This window comes from Cryptomeria japonica, chromosome 3 (genome assembly GCF_030272615.1).
Source record: "Cryptomeria japonica chromosome 3, Sugi_1.0, whole genome shotgun sequence".
Classification (NCBI taxonomy): Eukaryota; Viridiplantae; Streptophyta; class Pinopsida; order Cupressales; family Cupressaceae; genus Cryptomeria; species Cryptomeria japonica.
Window position 1 is genome coordinate 450,493,470 of NC_081407.1, and position 22,802 is coordinate 450,516,271.

General features: G+C 36.9%; 1 protein-coding gene across 2 annotated transcripts in view; it reads left to right on the forward strand.

The window, feature by feature from the left end:
- The window catches only part of LOC131029122 (fatty acid amide hydrolase), a 230,299-nt gene that overhangs the window by 98,368 nt on the left and 109,129 nt on the right, over positions 1-22,802 (forward strand). For both annotated transcript variants that reach the window (XM_057960527.2, XM_057959839.2), the window contains exons 7-9: positions 22,017-22,094; positions 22,294-22,441; positions 22,657-22,769. In XM_057960527.2, the coding sequence (XP_057816510.1) occupies positions 22,017-22,094; positions 22,294-22,441; positions 22,657-22,769 (339 nt within the window). The remainder of the gene's footprint in view (positions 1-22,016; positions 22,095-22,293; positions 22,442-22,656; positions 22,770-22,802) is intronic.

The window sequence follows — 22,802 nt, forward strand, 5'->3', positions numbered from 1 at the left end:
CCAAAATGTCTAATAACCTTTTCCAAAGAGTGGCGTAACCCTAAATGGAATATCCCATTGGAATCCAACTCAAAAGGCATCTTCCTTGGCATCTTTTGGGTTCACGCAGCTTAAAGGCTTAAAGGCTTTTAAAGAATGACATGGCAAGGGTCCCACCATGCCATGTCATTTAAGTGATTTGAGCAAAGGGGTGGCGTTGACATAAAAGGGGCCACTTTATTAAAAGGTACGCATAGCACTTTATTCAAACATAAGCCTTTATTAAAAAAAGAAAATTAGGCTTATAAAATAACTTTATAAAAGTTACTTTTCCTTACTAACTTTTGACACTTAGAAATTTTTAAGTGTCTTTATTCATCAAATGCAATGTGGGAATTGCATCAAAAAGATGGGGACATGACAACATCACCCAAATACCCAATGCTAACACAACTTGAACAAGCCTCCACAATCATACTTAGCACAATGGTTAGGCTTAGGCTAACTTTACACTGTAGCTTACAATCAGCAAACTACAAAAAGTATGAACCAAGGAATTCATCACAATATCTTCATAAGCATCCACCATGATCAATTAACTTTAATTAACTTTGAGAAGTAACAAGGAACCATGCAAAATATAGAAACACAACACATACATCCACAGTAACTTCAATGAAATTATTGAATTGATTTCAACATAACCTAGCAACAATTTCAAGATTCCTCCTCCTACTCTACTACTACTAACTACTACATAAGAACTATTAATTGTCTATTAACCGTTCAAATGAGAAGGTTAGGTGTCATGTCCCCATTCAAGACTTAAAGACAATAAGAATCAATAAAATATCTTCTGAAGATAAATGTTAATAATTGCAGAAAGTAATAAGGTAACCGATCAAAAGAACTCAGCAATCATCATCAACATTTTCAAGATAACTTGGTGTAGAAGAAGGTACAGAATCTATGATCAGGCAAGATGGTGCCATCAAGGACAAACTCTTGATTGGTAATCAAGAAGACAACGATCAAATTGGTATCTCCCACTTTACCAAGCCGATAGAGCAAAGACCACCAACTAGCAATAAACAACGTCAAATATTGGATGGATAAGTCAACAAAATTAAAATGTTTAGAATCTCAGCAGCGACCTATATTACTAAGTAATATCGCCTTGAGTGAAGACAAGTAGTTTAATATCAATATGGTTCGTTGATTATACTAAACGGGTTGTTATGAAGTAATATGAATTGTTTATTTGGAAGGACATCACCTTTCAAGAGGATGTGTCTCTCGATTAGATAGATGTAAATATAAATTAATAATGAGAATCGGGAGGAAAAACAAGGGGCGAAGAGGAGGAATAATATGGAGGATATATCTGGTCATTACATTATCGTGTAAGAGTTCCAGAAAGTTGAGAAGATCATTTCGTAACTTACTTCAGGCTGCTATTAGACTTATATGTAAATGCATTTCTATTTGCTGATGCTGATTATTATACAGAGATGTAAGACAGCCCAGTCAAGTGCAAGTAGATAAGACATCATCAGAGGAGACAATATATCACCGGTGAGTGGTATAAAGATTACAATCTGTTACAGTTTATAGAATTAGCAAATTAGACATAGCAGCCAACAAGGAGCAATATTAAAAATCAGTCAACTCATTATAGCACTCCATAGTATATCTTATTGGGGTACTTGTCAAATTATAAAGGAAGGAACACCATGTGGGGAGTCTATGATCTGACAGAGATATCAGAATTAAGGAAAAATGACTTCAGTAGAAACTCAGATTTATTAGTATAAGATTAAGCTTGCCACAGATTATTGTGGGCCCCACACAATAATTATTAATATTCCTATAATAAAAGAATTCTCAGACAGTGTTTGCATCAATTAGAAAAGGTTTCTAAAGATTTCACAATTATTTTGTGTTTTTATCAGTAGCCCACTAAATGGAATGGGACCCACTTGGGAGACTTTGAACTATTGGTAAAAAGGCAGATAAATATTTGAGTAGGATAAAGAGTATATATTTAGAGAGTGGAACAGTGTGTGTTGGGGGCGGAGAAATATAAAAGGAAGATTATTCAAGGACATTAAATATGAATAAATAAAGCAAATATGATGAAATAGGTGTAATATATTAATTAAATGATGAAGATATCAAAGGCATGTCCTTTAGATAAAAGACATAGTTTAAAGGTCTATAAGGAAGAAGTGAAAAGCATGAAGTATAAAAAAAATTAAACATATAATACAACAAGAGAAGAATAAGTAGATGCTGTATGAAAAATAATACTATATTAGATTTACTTATAAAACAAGAAGTTCATACAAATATAGAGGAGGATGTTAATGTAGGAGATACGTAAATGTTAAGAAGATCTTGCAGATATAGAAAGGAAAATTTACATTAGTGGAGATTTTGCAGATATGAAATGTAATTCAGATTTATATAAGAATATATGAAGTGTGTTAATGTTGTGAGGGGAAGAATATATGATACAATGCTATAGAGGAAAAAGTTGGAGAAGACATAGCCACATTTATGATCAGATTTTGAGAAGAGATATTACCATATTTATGATCAACACAAATTAGAGGAATCTATCAAGATAAGTCCAATCCTCTAAAGTATTCTTAAAATTTGAAGTCAATATTCTAATGAAATGTATCCCATTCTGATAAAGTTATGTTTATTAATATATTACAACTTTCACTTTAAATTAAAATTGTTGTCTCCGGACTATTTGGAGGTAAATCCGAAAAGGGGACATTACATTAGGCCTTTTATAGATATCCCCTTACAATTCAAGGGCCATGATTGATTCCCAAATCAATGGCCAATATTTATTAGGGTTAGTTATAACAAACTCCTTGGCCAATAGGATCATTATATCTTGATGGACACATGTCCTTTAAATTTTGACCAATGAAACAATAGGTTAGGTACGTGGAACTTTGTGCCTCCACGTACAATTGTAGATGAGTTAGGCTCATTGAACTTGGATGCCTTGACTTGGAATCGTTGGATTGGTTGGTGATGACTAGGTGCAACATCAACATGCTCATCTTGTAGATCATCACAAAGAAATGTTGGTGTTGGGAAATATCTCTTGATAACTTACATTTTCAAGCTCGATGCGATGTGATGGATCATATTCCCAAATTACATCTTTTTTGTGATCAAGTCCTCTAACTTTGATAAACTCTTCTAAAATTATCTCTATTCCTTGATTGCACTTGCACAATTTCATCTCTTAACTTGGGAATTTTCCTTCTTCATGATACATTTGCATCCTCATGTTGGGGAATTCGTTGCTTTGAACTTCATCTTCATTATGCCATAGACCAGTCTTTCCTTGATGAGATTTGATCTTGCCATTCCTTGTCTTGGACTTGGAACGCTTTAGTGGAGTTCTTTGAATGTGGAACATGTCCTTAGTATGATTGAATGCCTTGTAATAGTTGTGAAATCCTTTGTTGTGTCTTTATCCTCCTGAATTCGCTCCTTGATTTCCTTGGTGTAGTATCATCTCAATGACATCCTTGAATGTCTTTAACCTTGATTTAGGAGAAATCCAAAATAGTTGTAAAATTCTCTCCTTACATTGATCCTTATGCTTGCTTGGAATTCTTTATGATATTGGGATTTCTTGAACTACATCTCTTCTTGATGATCCTTGATCGTCTTGATATGTGGAACACATCCTTCATGTTGATGAGTCCACCTTGATGTTCATGCTGATTTGCTTCCTTCTAGTTGTATCATGGCATTAATGCCTTGGTCTTCAACTCCATGTTGTCATAGAGCTCTTCATTCGTTGTTCACCATCATTGTGAAGTCTTCTTCAAACATTTTGATCCTGTCTTCAAAACCTGAAAAGAAAGAGAACATCATACTTGTAAACATGTTCATGTATAGTAGAGTAAGTGATGATCAAGGACAAGTGTTGATCATCACGGGGCTAGACCGGTTCGCTGCCCAAATGAGCTTTTTCTTCCAAAGAAGGCCCAACCTCATGTGGCACTGGCAAATCTTTCTCGCGATTCCTATTGCAGACAAGCCCTTTTTTGTTTCCAGACTACACCTCCAGTACTCAAGTGTCCCACGCTCGACTCAACTTACACACACCCTTGTAGAATAGAAGTGCATGCCAACCCTATTATGGGTCTCCTTCACTCTGGTGGTCCTAGCACTCTCTTCAAGTCCCTAATTGTACTCTAGTTCAACCTTGCTGAACCACCCTTGCACCCTGTATAAGCTTTCACTAGTCTCTCCATTTCTTCGCCTCTTGAGTCCCCCATAAGACCTGGACTACTAACACTAACCTCATCCAGAACTTCTTGAGTTTTTCGGTTCCAACCTTGCACACTCCTTGAGCATGCCCAACACTCCTTTAGCCCTAGCGCCCCATGCTGAGCTCCCTCGGTTTCTGAAACCCCTCAAGCTCCAAACATTCCTCGTGGGACAACTAGACTCCTTGAGCTAGTTTCATGTTCGTCCATCCAAGCTTCAACTTCATTGATCTTTGGCCAATGTCTACATGACCCCGTTGGTGATGTAATGTCCCCTTACCTGTCCTATAAATAAATTTATATTTTTTATATAAAAAAATATATATTTAATCCTATTGGCAAAGTCTATGGTATGAGAGATAAAATATTTAAATAAATTATTAAATTGTTTGTTCTTAAATAATAAGGGCGGATATTCTTTTGTGGGGTCCTTTTTTTTAATAACCCATGCTAAGCCTTGGTGACTAATAATAAAAAAATAATTATTTTTCCTAGCCGCCTTAACTCCTAGAGAAGTCGATTTAATTAATTTGGGCCACACTATAGAAATCGAATAAATTTTCATTCCCATGACTTAAGCGGCTGAGAAGAAGTAACAAGTAACAGCAATGTGAAGTCGGGCGTGATTTTTGGAGATGATGGTGGATTGAAATTTCTCTTGCAGAATATCAGAAGGAATCGCTGGAATGGATGGATTAATTTTTGAATATTGGTTTTGGAGAATTTTCTTCTTCCTGTGTTTTTCCAGGTAACCGGCTGAGGACGTAAACCCTTGGTAGCGGCAGAGAATTGGATGAAAACCCAATTCGAATTTGGGAGTCTATTTAAGATTCTCATTGGTGCGATTTCATTATGGTTTTCTCAGTAGTTGAATTACAGGAGACTTTTTCAGGTCAGACGTATGGGGAAAGCTTGAAGTGTTGAGTGCATATTTTGTGCTTCCGCCACTAGACTCAGCTGATTTGACAGTGAATTCAAATGCAGCAGTAATATCTGTCTTTGTCAGTGCTTATTTGTAATATCCCCTGCTGTTATGTGACTGAATTGTGTAGGGAATATTGACAAACAGTTGTCTGATAACCTTCAATCTGCTGTTCTAGTTTTCAGACTGAATAACCCTGCGTGTTATTGATACTGGACAGCTTGTATAATTCTGCGTGTTATGCAGTTTTTCTTTGGTTTTGATTGTAGGCACATATGAATGCAATGCAATGAATCTAAGAACAGATCTACCAATTAATAATGCATACAAACACCTCATTTATCTAGTTGACATTTTGTCAAACATATAGAATGCAACCTCATATTGGAAACCAAATTTATTACAGCATAGATAGAGCTCATAACTGATTTATTTATTCAATGCAGTCTTTATTACAATCATCAAGGTCTAGGCTTACAAATATAGATACTTTCTCTTATAATCAGATTTGTGGATGTTCACCTTTGGCAGCCATACCAACAAACTATATAGATAATATAACTATGACAAAATTGGAATAAGAACCTGTTAAATAATTTGCTCATTGCTGAAGATGAAGAAGCAATCAATATCCACGAAAATGAGTCTTTTCCAAGACAAATCATGGCTCCCTAGCTGCCACCCCTGTTCTGATTGCTGCAGACCATAATAAATGTATATCAGCTGATACACCCCCTCTCATGAATCAAAACGCATTGTAGGCGTCTCCTAAGGTGAGTGCTTCATTCTAGGGGTAAATTGATGCACCTATAGGGTGCTATAAGCAAAATTGTGGCACCACTCCAATCTGATATGAAATCTGAAAATTACTGAGATAGGAACTCGGTGAATGGTAGATACGATCAGCTCCAAATATCAAAATCGTTGAAGACACCTGATGCCAAAATGCCTCCAATTCTAACCCAAGCAAAATTAGCCCTTGGCCACCAATGAAGCTCAAATGAAAGGACTGATTTGTCCTTCCCAACCTGCAACCCTTCAGTGGTTCTTTCACCACCTCAGTTATGCTATCAATGGGAGTTTCCATTCCCAAAGACAAATAGATCAACTGCAGAAACCTTCGGCTCCACAAGTTAGTCACAAAGAAGAGATGTCAAATAACTGATGATTAAACCATGAGGCTCCTCCCCTATTTATTTGTTTCACACATGAATCGGCCTCCCTTCTAGACGATTCCTTTATAATAAAATAATATTTAATTGCTCCCCTTTAAATAATAAATAATTGCACTTTTAGGAAATATTAAATTTTTTTTAATAATATAAAGTGCAATTAGCAACATATGTGACATCATACGTGAGAACACATTATCTCACCATAAAATCATTAAAATAATATGTGAAGCCCTAAGTAACTGCCAAAACGACCCCCTCATCAACTCCTTGGCCTACGAGGGTCAAATAATAGGCCAAACTCCACGGATATCTACATATGGGGAAAGCTTGAAGCGTTGAGTGCATATTTTGTGCTTCCGCCATTAGACTCAGCTGATTTGACAGTGAATTCAAACACAGCAGTAATAGGCTTAATAGCTATCTTTGTCAGCGCTTATTCTGCAGTAGGCTCTGAGTTGGGGAGCTGAATTAAATTAAACTGTCAGGGAAAGTCATTCTGGTTTTGTGTGGAATCGGCCAGCAAGGAGCTCATATCCAGGCCTCCAACTAGAACCGTATTTGATCATACCAATTCTTCCTTTCAATAAATTCGCCCAGAAGGATTCAGCAGATTCAGCCAATCAAATAAGGAATTCTTCAGCATATGCAGACAAGGATTTGTGAATTGCAGCACAGATCAGAACTTCTGTAGCAGACTGGGCGACTTCTGATATCTCCAGATTAACTCCATCAAATAAATCTTTTGAACATCAATAAGCAGCCTGGTATGTTCTGATTACTTGTGACAAAATTTACTGTTGGAAATTGAATGAATATTGTTGACTGTAATTAAATCTGAGTTCAGTTTTTATTTTCAGTTATTTATGTATTGCATTCAATTCTCTTCAAATATTGCCAAAATCCCCCAAAAAAGAAAAGATTTGAAAATACAAACAAACAACAAACACATTATCTCTATACACTGGCCAAGGCCAAATCTGGAAAACCAAAATCAGAAAAATCGTATTCAGGAAATTGGATCAGAATTGGGTCACCTTGAGTTGGGAATCTTACAGGTGAACCCCATTCTTCATGCATCCTATGCACACTAACGAACTCCATGAAAACACCCAATCTAAGCTCCATGGATTCACATTCCTACATGCACACCTACTTGAGCTTTAAGCTCCCATCTCCATGATCCAATGCAATACTCTTGGTTGCTGAACTCCCCTTCAACTCAGTTGTACTCACAAAGCAACTCACCTACGGACCATGTCCCCATTTTGGCCGTGCAACTCATCTAAACTTGGTCACCGACTTCGACTCACCTTATGGCTCGACTCATCCTAAGTACTCCTTTCAAAACCCTGTTTTTACTGCCTTACTGGACCCCACTCTCAAGGGCCTTGAGATCCTTCACCCCAATGCAAATCCAACTCTCTAGGTAGCCTAGGTGCATGCCCAGCACATCACCCCACTTACTCCACTATACATGGACATCTAGCTTCACATCACTTACCCACATGTATAGTGGAGTAAGTGATGATCAAGGACAAGTGTTGATCATCATTCCAAGAAGCAAAGGAACTCGACCTTTGGACACAAATTGATGATGCACAAGGACAAGGAACTAGCCCTTGAGCGATATTTCCTTAACAGAATTGTTCAAGTTCATTCACTTTGACCAAAACAAGGAGGGTGCACATCCATAGTTCCCAATTACAAGGTGATGATGATCAAGGGCGCATTAGGAAGGTGGTCTAGGACTGATCCCAAAGTAGGGTGAGATTCTTCTCCAAGCAAGGACAAATCTAAGGCGCAAAACCAAGTGTGTTCATCGACAAAAGACAGTGCAAGAGGGGAATTCCGCATTTCAAGGACAAGCATAGACACAACGAAAGCTAGTCAAGGACAAAACATGTTCCATACTTCGATCTTGGACTCAAATTCCAACCACTAAATTTCCAACTTGGACAAGGGATTTGAACAAAAATTTGCTATTGCATCCTATCAAGGTTGGAAATCCGACCTTGACAAGGAATTTTCCTTGTCTAGGTCTTTGATGACAATTCTGACAACTTTGACGATTTCTTGACAACTTTTGCAATTTCTTGACAACTTTTGTGAACTTTCTTGACAACTTTTGCAATTTCTCCCTTAACTCTCAATCCCGACACTCAATCATGGATTCTAGACCCAAAACATGAATTTCTGATTTGACCACACCCTAAGGACGAACTTTGCACTGCAAGTCACTTCAAGGACGGATCAACACGCTTAACCTAGACATAAACCCCTCTCACAAGCAAAGACTAAAGGACTAAAACTATTGCCAAGCCAAAACCAAGCAAAAAGACCCAAGACAGAAAGCAAAAAGTGGGGGTCCCCATTTGCAATGGGGTGATGTGTGAAAACGTCACAACACTACTATTATTAGAATTTTTTTTTTCTTTTTTAGATAAAAGTAGTGGTGTTCTACTATAAGACCCCAACCCTTTATCAAAAAAACTGAACAAAAATACCAAAATCTTGCTAACACAACCTAATAATGGTTGGAATAGGCATATATACTAGCTACAAGACATAAAAAACTGTGCTGAAACAAGATAGCCAATAGGATACCCCTTTATAGATAGGGGAATAAAAACAATCTAGCAACAAAACCTTGTATACTTCAGACACCAAAGACAAAGCACTACACACCAATAGAAGCATAATACAATATCACAAGAGTTCGAAGACACCCATGTAGGCAATGCTAGAACTGCCTAGAGTAATCTTCCATTGACTGAAAGCCCAGTTATAAATTCCATTCCTCAACATGATTGTTACCCTAGACATCATCAACATTGATTCTGCAGTCACCTCCCAGCTTTCCATCTGAATCCTTTTAATAACTTCCACTCATCTAACAAAGCGAAAAAAATTGTCATTCTCCAAGCATGGGAGGTTGTGGCCATTGACTATCTCCAATAATTTGTTATTGTGAGAAATGATCGTTCTTGATCATAGGCAAATATCTTGATAGCGGTCCATAAGGTTTCCCACATCCTTGGAGAGCTCTATTAGTTCATTGCACATGGCCTTATTCACACTCACATCTCAAGTACACTTCGGGGCATCACTAAACCCTGAGTACCTAGAATTGGATTCTTCATAATGTTTTCCACTGGCTGCAGCAAAAGCTCGTCCAAGCTTCATTGCACATTCTCATTTTGAACCACTACTACTAATTTCTCTTTGAAGTTGGCCAAAATAAATGCTTTGGGATGAAGAATACCATTATGCTCACTTCCTTTTGTAGATTTTTTGGGACAATTGAAAATCCTTTTGAGATTGTGGTTGAAAATGCTCCAACAACAATCTGTCAATAGGGCATTTGATTTGGGCCCAACAACAATCTGTCAATAGGGCTTCCTCTCTAAAAATTATTATGTTTCTTTCAAGCAATAAACGTATAAAACACAAAGTAGAGAAGTGCTCCATAGCGCCCATAATGTTAGGATGCCCTTAGGATAACTATAGATGTGTTCTTTCATGGTAGCTAGTAAAACCTAACTCATTTGCAATTTAGAAATTAGTTTGGAGAAGATGCTAGTAGAGAAACCATAATGCAACCATAGGTGATTACTAGTCTTGCAAACATTGAGACATAATAGGCATCTTGAGTGACCCAAAATTGATCTCTTTGTCATATTATCAATAATTAAAATCTTGTTTCTTGCAGCTAACTAAACAAAAGTGTTACATTTGGGAAGAATGGAGGCACACCAAATAAGCTCCATAGGAAATTGTCGATTTTTGGTTACATAATACCTTCATTTGACATTGTAAATTCCTTCTTTGTTGTCAAGCCAACATTGAGAGTCATATCTAGAAATCTCATTGGTCCTTCTAGAAGTTAGGTGCTCCCTTAAAAATGGTTTTTTGCTGTTCCAGAACAGGGTGGTGGCTGAAGTCATACCATTTACATCTCCATAAACAATTTGAATTATTATCCTTTGAATAGTTTTCATCTTAGATCTCCATTCCAGAATAAAAATCCTTTCAACTTCTGCTAAATTTTGTAGACTTATCAAAGGAGCATTGCCAGCCCATGAGTCCAAATAGAATTCTACCTGTTTGCCATTCCAAATATTCCAAGAAAGTCTAGTAGCAATAGTATCTCTAGAAGCAACCATGAAGTCTCATTGGTAGTGAAAAAAGAGATAGGTGAAGCATCACCCATATATTTTAATCTTAGTAGATTGCACTTGAACAGGTTAGGTTCAATTAGTAATTTCCTTGCAAGTTTTTCCCCTAGAGCTATGTTTTGCAAAAGGTCCTTAAAACTCACACACGTTGATGTTTTAACTTGCAAATATTTTCCCTTTTTACATTTGGAATTTTTTTCTTCTCCAAACCTTGCCACAGGAATTTTTGACATATTGTACAAATAGTATGGTTTTGTAATATCAACTAAGAACTTCCAATGAACCCTATCACATTATTTTGCAATATCTAATTTAATTACCATACCACAAGTATTTGATTGTTTCATGGAGTGAAGGATTTCATGGGAGATAATAATACAATCCATAATTTGATGATCTTCAACAAATCCTGTCTGTTCTTGAGAAATCAGGGAATGCATCAATAGTATAAGTCATTCAATCATAGCTTTTGAAAGGATCTTGTTCATAGTATTACATGGGTGATAGTCTGGTATCTAGAAAGAGTAGAGGCCTGATAATATTTTGTAATCAAAGAAAGATAAGTTAATTTAAAATCCTTTAGGACTCATCCTTGCAAAATAGATTCATTCAAAGCATTGATCACATTGTTCCTGACAATGTCATGTAATCACTAGCAGGGGGCTCATTTGGACTTTTGCTCTATAAACCTCCATGAGGGAGAAAGGTGTCATTACAGAAATATTGTCTGATTTTGAACTAGATTGGGAATACAATGCAAGAAAGAGGAATTATATTCTTGACCATCTTATTCTTCAGACACAATATTAGGGAAAAAGTCAACAACCTCCTTACAACTTTGTCGAGAGTTATAAATGTGTTTCAAACACACTGTTTCTAATGATTGCTGGATGCTAGACTTATGTTCTGTTGTGAGGTATTCACACATCGCCCCATTGCAAATGGGGACCCCACTTTTCACTTTCTAGGTCAGTCGTCTTAGCTTAGTTGTCGGTTGTGCTTGTGTCCTTAGCTATTAGCCTTTGCTTTTGAAGGGGAAAGTATAGGTGCTCAAATGGCTAGGAGTCAAGTGGATAGTCTTGCAGGAGTATCAAGTAAGTTTATAAAGTCTGGGGTCACTTCAAGTGCAACTCTTGGGGAACCAACTTCACTTCATGAACATTCCTTGTGTAGTGAATTTCTTACACTTCTCCCACAGAGTGAAGACTCACTCTAAGATCTCATGTTGAGCAAGTTATTGGGTATTGAAGTTGAGAGCGTAACTGAAAATGAGAAAAGGGGAGTTTGATCTTGGTTTGAAATCCACTTCTTGAGCTTAGCCTCGGGAGTGAATTTCACCTTCAAAACTTCATGAACTCAGGGTTTGGAGCGAACTTCATGAACTCAGGGTTTGGAGCGAACTTCATGCTTGAGAGGATTGGAGCACAAAACAAACTTCATGACTTGCTGCCCTGGAGCGAACTTCATGACTTCACTTCTTGGAGAGAACTTCATGAGTGGGACTTTTCAAGTGAACTTCATGAGTGAGACTTTTGGAGCGAACTTCATGAGTGGGACTTTGCGAGTGAACTTCATGAGTGAGACTTTTGGAGCGAACTTCATGTTTGAAGGATATGGAGCAAACTTCATGAATGAGGAGATTGGAGTGAATTTCACTTTCAAGCTTTCATAAACGAGGTTGGCAATAAAGGAATGAAGTGAAGGATTTGAGAACACTTACTTCGTGAGTTGCACTTTTGGAGCGAAATTCCAACTTCGTGAGTTGCACTTTTGGAGCGAAATTCCAACTTCATGAGTTCACCTTTTGGAGCGAATTTCTAACTTCATGAGTTGGGGTATTGGAGTGAATTTCACCTTCAAGGCTTCATGAGCAAAATGGAAAGATAAGGAGATGAAGGAAATTTAGAATCACCCACTTCATGTTCAAGCATTCACAAGCAAACTTCAAGAGTTAGCATATTGGAGCGAACTTCAGGAGTTAGCATCTTGGGGCGAACTTCCTGAGTTACTACTTTGGAGCGAACTTCATGAATGAGGATTTTGGAGCAAATTTCTTCATTTTGAAAGTGGAAGAATGAGGGAAAGTCAAAAAACGCCTACTCCATGATCAAACACTCAAGCGAACTTCACAACTTGCCTTCTTGAAGCGAACTTCATGACTTGCCTACTTGGAGTGAATTTCTTCAATGAGCATACACAAGCAAACCTACATGAGCGAAGTTGAATGAGAAATGAAGGGTGATCGCCTCAAATAGATTCAATGACAAGCGAACTTCATGACTTTGTGTTTTGGAGCAAACTTCATGGCTTTGTGTTTTGGTGCGAACTTCATGACTTTGTGTTTTGGAGCGAACTTCATGACTTTGTGTTTTGGAGCTTTCATAAGTGGAGTTGGGAATAAAGGAATTAGAGAACATGAACTTCATGAGTTGCAAGTTGCAAGCAAATTGTTATGCGTATTGCACACCCCACCCTGTCTCGAACGGGGACCCCCATTTCTTCCCGTAGAGAAAGAGGTATTGTGAATCAAAATCGCGTTTTGTTTAGCATCCCGAATTCACTAGGCCTCCGTCATTCCTCTCAAAGAACCCAAACTCGGCCTTTCCCTGTGATTTGCAAGAAAAGAGAGAACCCTAAACTTCGCACAAATCATCTTCAGGAGCCCGAATTCACTGTGCAAACTAGGTAAAGCAGTGGAAGGATGAAATCGCGCATCTTTAAAAAACCCGGAAATCATGAGAGGAGGGCAAAGTGTGAATCAAAATCGTGCGAAATCCTCAGGAGGCCCGAGGTCATTTGGTAGAAGGATACGTTTAGAGCCATTCGGAGCAAACTCGCGCATTTTTTGTCTAAAATCGCGAATTCATCATAACCAGGCTACACTTTAACAAAGTTTGGTGACTTTGAGCGTTTTGCGAAGAGCGGAAAATCTCTCATTTACCCTGAAGTGCTCAACGAAAATCCCAAGTTCGCAGGGTAAAATGAAAATGAAATCAAGGGGGTTAAATTCGCACACTCCCTCATTCGGCTGAAAACGATGAGAAGTCTGAATTCGCCCAAGACCATTTCATAGGCCTAAAATGATAAAGGATTCACATCCGCGCAAAATGACCATGTGGGCCGAAAATGAAGCAAAGAAAGCAATCTCACGAAATAGTCTTTTAGGCCGAAAAATAGAACAAAGTTTGAACTTACAAAATGATCTTTTTAGCCAAAAATACCTTAAGTTTGTGAAGTCGGCTTCCAGGCCGAAATTGGCTAAGAAACAAAATCCCACAAAGTCATCAAAAGGACCAAAAAAGAGTTAATCTTGCCCAAAGGACCTCATTTATCCAAAAATAAAAATCGCACAATTCATCTAAGTAGCTCGCAAGACTTCTAAGAGCATTTCAAATCAAGTTCGTGCAAAAGGCCTCAAATGGTCGAAGTTTGATAAAAGGGGCACTTAAAAAGAGAGAAATCAAAAACAAAATCTTGCAAAAGGCCTCAAAAGGCCAAATCACGTGAAAGGCATAAGGCATAAAGACATAAGGCATAAAGTTTAAAATCGTGCATTTCACCATTTAGGCCCAAAATCTCACATTTCGACCTGAAGGCCTGAAATTCTAAATGGCGTTTTTAACAAAAGTGTCTCAAAATGATGCAAAGGGCCAAAAATTTAAAGGCTCCTTTTTAAACATAGAATGAAATCTCTTCAAATTCGTCAAGTCCTGACTCTCCAAAATCGATCTATCCTTCCAATATGGTCGAATTTCATTATCAAAGAGAAAGTGTTTAAACTACAAAGCTCGACATTACCTAAATGGATTTAATATTTGTTAAATTAATTTATTTAATTTTTCAAAATGATTAATCCAAGTCGAAATTGATTATTCGCAGATCAACGACATCAGGAAGAGCTAGAGCGTCAACTTGAAGCGCAAATTGGAGCCTTGATCGCGATCAACGTAGGAAATGCAAGAACGCACCATAGAGCACAAGACGGAGCACGAAGAAGCGCACCATCACGAACCACAAAGTTGAAGTCCACCAGCCAAACCGAAGACAAAGAACACACAGAATGCTATAAATGTGCATTCTTAGAAACACATAGCCGGAAGAAATTCCAAAAAATCAGTTTAAAAACTGAAATTGTTTATTGTAAAAAGGCAACTGCCTGTGGTCCCTACCTAATGTATTCAAAACAAAGGGGACACATATTAGTTATGTCCAACTACCTGATTGACCAGATTAAAGCCAAATAGTTGTAGGTAGTTGAGAATGTGGTTGGGAGGATAACTGAGGATTAAATGGGCATGGGTTAAAGCTGCCAGGCTTCTAGAAGGCAAATCAAGACTGTTGGATGCAGTCAATCCTAGCCTCTGATTCAGAATTGTAAAATCTATAAAAGGAAGGATGCCTCTCATTGTAAAGGGTTAGATTTTTAGAGTTAAACAGTTAGAACAGGTTAGAGTTTTTGTAGAAGGTTAGATTTTAGTAGTTAGGAGTAGCATAGAAATGTTGCAGAAATTGTTGTAATAGTAGCTGAAATCAATATATGGACATTGATTTGGTGTTTATCATGTTGGTTTTATTCTATTTGCATGGTTTCCTTCAGCAAGTTTAGATAGATCCTTCTGGTGTGCACGTATTTGATGGATTCGGGTTCATACCATTGGGGATATACTGATTGTGTATCCTTGTGTATGGTTAATGTGAGCCTTTAAAATTGTGCTTAGTTCAATTGTAGGTGTCCTTTTGAGCTACACTAGAATTGGGTGTTTGGGCATGCACCTGTAGTCTGAAAATTGTCTAAGTCCCTTGAAGATTGCACCGTTCTTGTGAGGTTGTGAGTTATTCTGGCCAAGCAGGGATTGGTTATGTTGAATCTGTCTACTCGCACACCAATCTTGTTAATTTTAAGTCTCCTAAACCCTTCTCCTTTGCTTTTATTTCCCAGTTTGAGAATCCGATGCAGACCAACTTGTTGCAAACGTAAGGCCCCTCGTGTTTCCAACAAAACACATCAACCGTTGAGCTATCCCGCAGTCAAGACCTAACATTTGGAACCTTGAGGTTGTCCCCTTTGATCAACTTAAATAGCATTAGGGAATCCTTACACAAGAGAGGATAGGATACTCAACGAGAACATTCTATTTTGCGTTGGCCAGAGAGAGTTGTAGCAATACGATTTTAGCCACATCAACACGAACTTCATGACTTTGCATATTGAAGCGAAATTCATACTTCATGAATTGAGCAACCCAAGCGAAATTCATAATATATGAGTTGAGCAACCCAAGCGAAATTCATACTTCACGATCTCACAATTTGGAGTGAAATTTCACATTTAAAGCAACTTCATGAGTTGGAGTATTGGAGCAAACTTCAGGTTTGAGATTTTTGGAGCGGATTTCATGTTTGGAAAGACAAGCAAGCTTAGCAAAGCAAGGTGATTGAGATAAGACTTCATGAGTTGATACTTTGGAGTGAATTTTGCAACTTCATGAGTTGCCACTTTGGAGCGAATTTTGCAACTTCATGAGTTGCCACTTAGGAGCAAATTTTTCAACTTCATGAGTTGCCATCTTGGAGCGAATTTCGTGTTTGGGACATTTGGAGAGAAGTTCATACAAGTCTACTTCATGAGCTGGTGATTGAGAGCGAATTCCATTCAAATGAACTTCATGAATCAATAAAATGGAGTGAAATTTATACAAAATGCACTTCATGAGTTAGAGATTGAGGGCGAATTTCATGATTTGATAAAATGGAGTGAATTCCCTATGAAGGTGAACTTCATTTTTGAAGGATCTGGAGCAAACTTCATGTTTTGAAGAGATGAAACGAATTTCATTTAAGCAAACTTTGGGATTTGAGCATTTGGAGCAAAATTTTCTACTTCACGAGTTGCAAGTTTGGAGCGAACTTCATGAACTCAAAGTTTGGAGCAAACTTCAGGAGTTGAGGATTTGGAGCGAATTTCTACAAGGGTGAACTTCATGACTTAGAAGATTAGAGCGAATTTCAGGAGTTGAGAAAGACGAGAACTTAATAAGCATGGTGATTGAAACAAGCTTCACGTGCACATCATCTAGAGCAATCTTCATGTTCAAACCTACATGAGCAAATCTCAACTTCATGAATTAGCATGTATGAGCGAATTTCATATTGAACTTCACAAACTCAACATGCAAGAGTGAACTTCATGAATGGACAGAGGGGAGCGAACTTCATGTTCTGAGCTGCAAAGATGAATTTCAAGTATGAAAGTAAATTCAAAGGCAAGATGAGGGAAACTTAATGAACATCAAGGATGGAATATAGTTCAAGAGCTCCTCACCACAAGCGGAAAGCAACTTCAAAGTGCTCCTCCATGAAGGCGAATTCTCTTTATATGCTCTCATTAAACCTATATATCAAGTGTATTTGATACTTGCTTGTTTGTTTTGCAGGAAACGAAGCAAGATACAAGGAGAACCTCTTCAAGAAGCTTCGTCAGCAAACACAAGAGCATCAAAGAAGGATAACCTACATGATGGAAGGATGTTTTACAATCTTGAATTCCCTTCGGGAATCCAAGAATCAAAGTCAGTACGTTGAAAAACTATATTCAACTAGGTGCACCCTTTATCAAGTATATCAAGAACAAGGAAGAATCAATCAAAGTCATCACAAGACCTACATCGAGCACGATTGAAGAAGTAGATAGTTTCAGAAGAGTTAATCAAAGTTTGCTTCTCATCATCATCATCACATTGAGCAACTGAATAATGTTGAGTATCAAGAGATATCTCTCAACATCCCTTCATGATGATGAATCAAATCAAGTCTACAAAGTGCAAGATTGAGGGGGCATCCCAGTCACTACACCAATTAGAAAGGTCCACATCAGCACGTCTTGATTCAATGAACCAAGCTCACCCATGGATGAACAAACTCCAATGTACCTACCCTTGATATCTATTGGTCCACGCTCATTGAATGTGATTCTCTCATTGGCTAAGAAGAGTTTGTTGTAACAAACCCTAATTAGGGTTTTCATTGTAAAATCTTGGCCATTGATGGAGAATCAATCTTGGCCATTCATTGTAAATGAGCTCTCTATATAAGGCTCAAACTCTCCATTTGTAAAGCTTAATAGCGAATAGATAGTAGCAAGAGGAGAATAGAATGGTTAGAATAGAATAGTAATTAGAATAGAAGTTAGAGTAGGAGAAGGCAAAGAATGTTGCCAAACCTTGTTGTAAAGAACAATTGATTTCATTGAAGTCATGGTGAATTTGATTTGTTACTTCAACAACTTGCATGGTCTTTGCTTCTCAATTTTCTTTCATTTTGATTAAATTGACTGGAGGAATTTGTTGAATGTATCTATGTCGAATCCGTTTTGTCCATATCACTACCCTCTTGCTGATTGTAATTGTGTCTTGTGTAGTCAACTGGAATGATATGAGCTTAACTTCAAATTGTTCTACATTCATTGCTTATGCATTAACTTGAATGGTGGTCAATGTTTGATGGTATTGATTCAAAAATCTTTGAAACATCCTTAGAAGATTGCATTGAGCTTGTGTCAAATTGTTCAGTTTGATGGTGAGACCTCGCTCAGTAGGATTCCATCTAATCATTCACTCATCTTCCTCCATTCTTAGGATTAGAATAGACTCTCTCAACCCTTTCCTTTTGCCCTTTTTCAATTTGAGTTAGTTTAAGAAACAAAGCATCACCATATTGTAACATCAGATGATCTAAGTTCCAGTGAATCAAGCATGTAGGCATTCAAATGTAAGTCCCCTTGTGATTCCAGCATAATCACATCAACCAACGGAGCTTATCCACACGTAGTGACCTTACATTCATTAACCTTCGAGTCTTCTCAAGTGATCCTTAAGCTAATCTTCAGCATTTGAGAGATTTTGTTCAAGAGAGGATAAGATACTTTAGGTATTTTATTCTGTGTTCGCATGTGCATAAAAAACACATCAACATGTTGCAGAGATTGTCATTTGAAGATTGATGTCAAATCATTGTGTTTGTGTGTAAAGAAACATGGTGATGTAAAGCTTGTGATGTAGAAACCATTCAATTGTTACTCTTATTCACTAATTGTTAAACTTATGTTTGTAATCTCACAAGTTTAATTGAATTGAGTAACCTTGTTAAGCTTTGGATTATTGCTTGTTATTCATGAAAGTAATAACTTTGTATATTGCTTGTGATATCCCCAACCAAACAAGAGCTTGGAGTGCAGCACAGCACCATCGATCAGATCAGATCAGAACTATTATTTAGAGGCAGTAGCATCTTGTCCTTATAGTACAAAGTTCCTAATCCAAATTGGACCTCTTCTTCATAATTAATCTCAGTCTTCAAGTTAGGTGGAAGACATTATGAATAATATCTCCATGAACATTGCTTGAAGACAAGCAATTTCGAGAAGGGCAGACTATGATGTCCCCATCCAAATGCTAAGTCTATAGCACCGAACAACTGAAATAAAGCTCCTTGTATTATCTTTAAGGATAGCTTACAATTCATTATGCAACAATGGAGAATTGTAGACGTGAAGATATCTGCCGATATAAGAATGAATTTGAAGGACACCTAACAGTGGATGGAGTATTCATAGGAATTAATTATGTCGTGTTGGAGTTTAGAAGAAATTTGTATTATCAAAGAGATCCAGTCTGATATTTTATAAGATATCAGTATTCAGAAAGTTCAATTGACCATAGGTGAAAGCCATATTTCTGAAGACAAGCATACAGATTATAGTAAGCCCCGATTAGTATTCGATGCGAATTGCTAAGCCACGATTGGTATACATGAGAAGGTGCAAAGTTTATTACATGAAAGAATGCGATTAGAAGATCATTCTTCCAGAGGTGCTATTTAAAGAAAACATTTATTAAGTCAGCGGACTGTTTAAACAAATACAATTAACCAAGAGATATGGCCTCATTGGATGTGACCGATTTGAGAGACATCTTTTTTGAATATATATGTGTGTGTGTGTGTGGGGGGGGGGTGAGGGGGGGAGAGATTGGAATGGGGGAAAAAAAAGAATGGCCAATACCACGTGGGGGGATCTTTGATCTGACATAGATACCAGAATTAAAGAAAGAGGACTTCAATAGAAATTCAGATTTATTAGTATTAGAATAAGCTTGCCAAAAGTGCTTTGTGGCCCCAAACAATAATTATTCAGATTCCTATAATAAAAGGATCCTCAAACGGTGATTGCAGCAATTAGAAAAGGTTTTGAAGATTCCACAATTATTGTTCTGTTTTTAGCAGCAGCTCCACTAAATGGAATGGGACCCACTTGGAAGATTTGAAATATTGTTTGTGTTTTCTGTTTCAGCCCCACTTAAGCTTTCACAAGGAATTTGTGGATTATTGATTGTGATTTGAGCAATCAGAATTACCAAAGGGTTAACGAAGGTCTAAGAGGAGTCAACAGCATGTTGAAGATTGAAGATTTTTGTTTTGGAAAAATTACTTGTGTCTTTTACCCATTCTCCACTACTTATGGATACCGATCAGATAATAGCTGCAGTAAATCATGGTCAATAGTAAGAGTCAACACATGGTTTAGAGGGATGTTTGGAACAGCATTGAAGATCTATATTGAAGAAGAGAAGATGGATTAAATCACACACCCAGAAATAAAGGATGAGTATTAAGAAGATCAGTGGAAGATTTATAAAGAATTTTGGAGCAGACTTTGAAGCATTTATAGAAGATTTACAAAGAAGAATGTATGCAGATTGGAGTATAGCAGAATCTGTCAAAGCTATCAAGATAAGTTCTATTCTCCGGATTAGTCTTAGACTTTTAAGTTAAAAATTTAAAATGAAATGTCTTCAGATTTAACATTTTGAATTAGAATTGTTGTCTCAGGACTAAATGAGGTAAATCTGAAACGGGGACATTACATTGCTTTAACAATTTATCTTCTAAAATCTTGTGATGTTTGTCCATGTATCAGTTCATGTTGACATAGAATATTAGTCTCCTATTTAGCCAATAGGTAGTGTTTGTTGGTATTACCTCATGTTCCCATGCTACTGCTTAAGTGTATTTTCTGCTTAAATTTAAGTAGTTATAGTTTTCCCATGGAAAATTAAAATTGTGGAAAAAGGATAATATAGAATCTTTTCCTATTTTTGTGGAGCAGCTATTGTTTAGGAAATGAAAATAGAGCATGAAAAAAAAGGGGGGGCTGAAAATAAGCAGCAACTGCTTATTGAAAAAAATGTCAGGTGTCTTCATAAATTTCTTTTCCTCTTTTATTTGACACCAAAATTTTCCTCTTTCATTTACCACCAAATCTTCCTTCCAAATTTTATGTGAAATTAATATAAATACTGTAGCAGCAAAATTAGCAGCTGCATGGGGCCACCAGCTCAACAAATTACTCCTAAAAAAATTGAGTAGTGATTGCTAACGAAAATAAGCTAAGCAGCTGCATGGGGCCTTGCCTTTATTCAGTTGAATCTTTGTTTATATTTGACCATCTGTCTCTGTTTTAATTGGTAGAAAGTTGTGTATTGTTTATGATTGAGTTTTTTAACCTCCATAATATGAAAATTTTGTTGTAATCCTTGATTGTTGTTAGTTTGGTGCTGCATCTGGGCAAACACATAGTTAATTAGATATTTGCATTTAATGCAAAACCCCCCGTGAAATCTTGTATATCATACATACATGTAAATTTTATTAGTTCTAGGTTTAGTTAGATTTGAGAGAGCTTTCTCTTATAAGTTGAAGAATGGTTCTACTGTACACATTGTTCCATTTTACATTGTCTTGAAAGAGACAAATTTAACACTAACTGCTCACTACTTGGCGATATATCTTGTGCTGAATTGTAGTACAGTTTCCATAAGCTCTTCTCTTCATATCTTAGTCTAATTTCTATTGTTAAATTGTCTTCTTTGATAACATCCAAACTATAGTTAATGAGATAAATTGCCAAAGAATCTGCATCGATATTTGTTAATAGCTATCTGGTGGTAAAGACTCACTTTTTATGTACAAAGCTTGGGCTCTAGCGATATCTTAAGCTAGGTCTATAAGATCTAATCATTGCTATCATCTACTAAAAAAAATATACTGGCAACATTCTTTATATCAGAAAATCAATCAATTGGTTTTTCTTTATTCTGGTAACTGATTGTTAATTGAACAACAGTTGGAAATTACATTCAAGACAGATAAATAACTCTGAAGAGTATTAGGTTGTTGCAGCAATCTTGAACTTAAAACTTTACTTGTGACAGTTCTGTCCACAGTTTTTGACTTTGTAAATAGATATTGTGAAAATAAATGTGAAAATCCACAATTTAAAAAACCTAAAGTAAGCAAATAAATGAGAATAGATGCTTCCAAGGAAGTGTGTGGTACATGAGGCTTAATAAATTATAAAATTTAAATATCTGATCCTAGTAATTGTCACTGAATATTTCAGGAGAACCACTTTCAATCCTTGATGGTGTGCCAATCGCAGTGAAGGATGAGATAGATTGTTTGCCCTATCCTACTACAGGTACCATCCCTTTTCCAATCTAATATGTCAAACTGCTTTTCCCAAAATAACCCCTGTTATGAAAGTCTATAAATTTTCACAGTTAGACATAATATCATATACTTGGATACCACCGTGTAGTGTTTTGTAACTCCTGTTATTTTAATTGTTCTATGTTTTTTTACATTTCTTGTCTAAAAATTTGTGTTGTTCTTTTTAGGAGGTACAAAATGGTTGCATAAGTTTCGTAAAGCTACAGATGATGCCACTTGTGTTAAGCTTTTGCGAGCATGCGGTGCAATGCTTGTTGGAAAAACAAACATGCATGAACTTGGAATGGGGACTAGCGGCATCAATCCTCACTATGGGTACTCTATTCTCGGAAAATTATAGAGAATGCATGAAATGCATCGAGCCTATTTTGTCTTCTGAGTTCATTTATCTTGATCCGATTTGTGTTTGGATGCATTGATTTCATAATTGCTAGTTTTCAACTGCTTGAGAGAACTTTTCTATTGAAATTATTTGAAAGAATAAGTGTGATTTTATTTGCAAAGTAAGAGAAATAACTTGGAATGTTCAGAGCAACTAGAAATCCATACAATAATCAGAGGATCTCTGGGGGTTCATCTAGTGGATCTGCTGCTGCAGTATCTGCAGGGCTGTGTCCTGCTGCACTTGGTGTCGATGGAGGAGGTAATAATCAACTCTATGCAAACTGCACATATT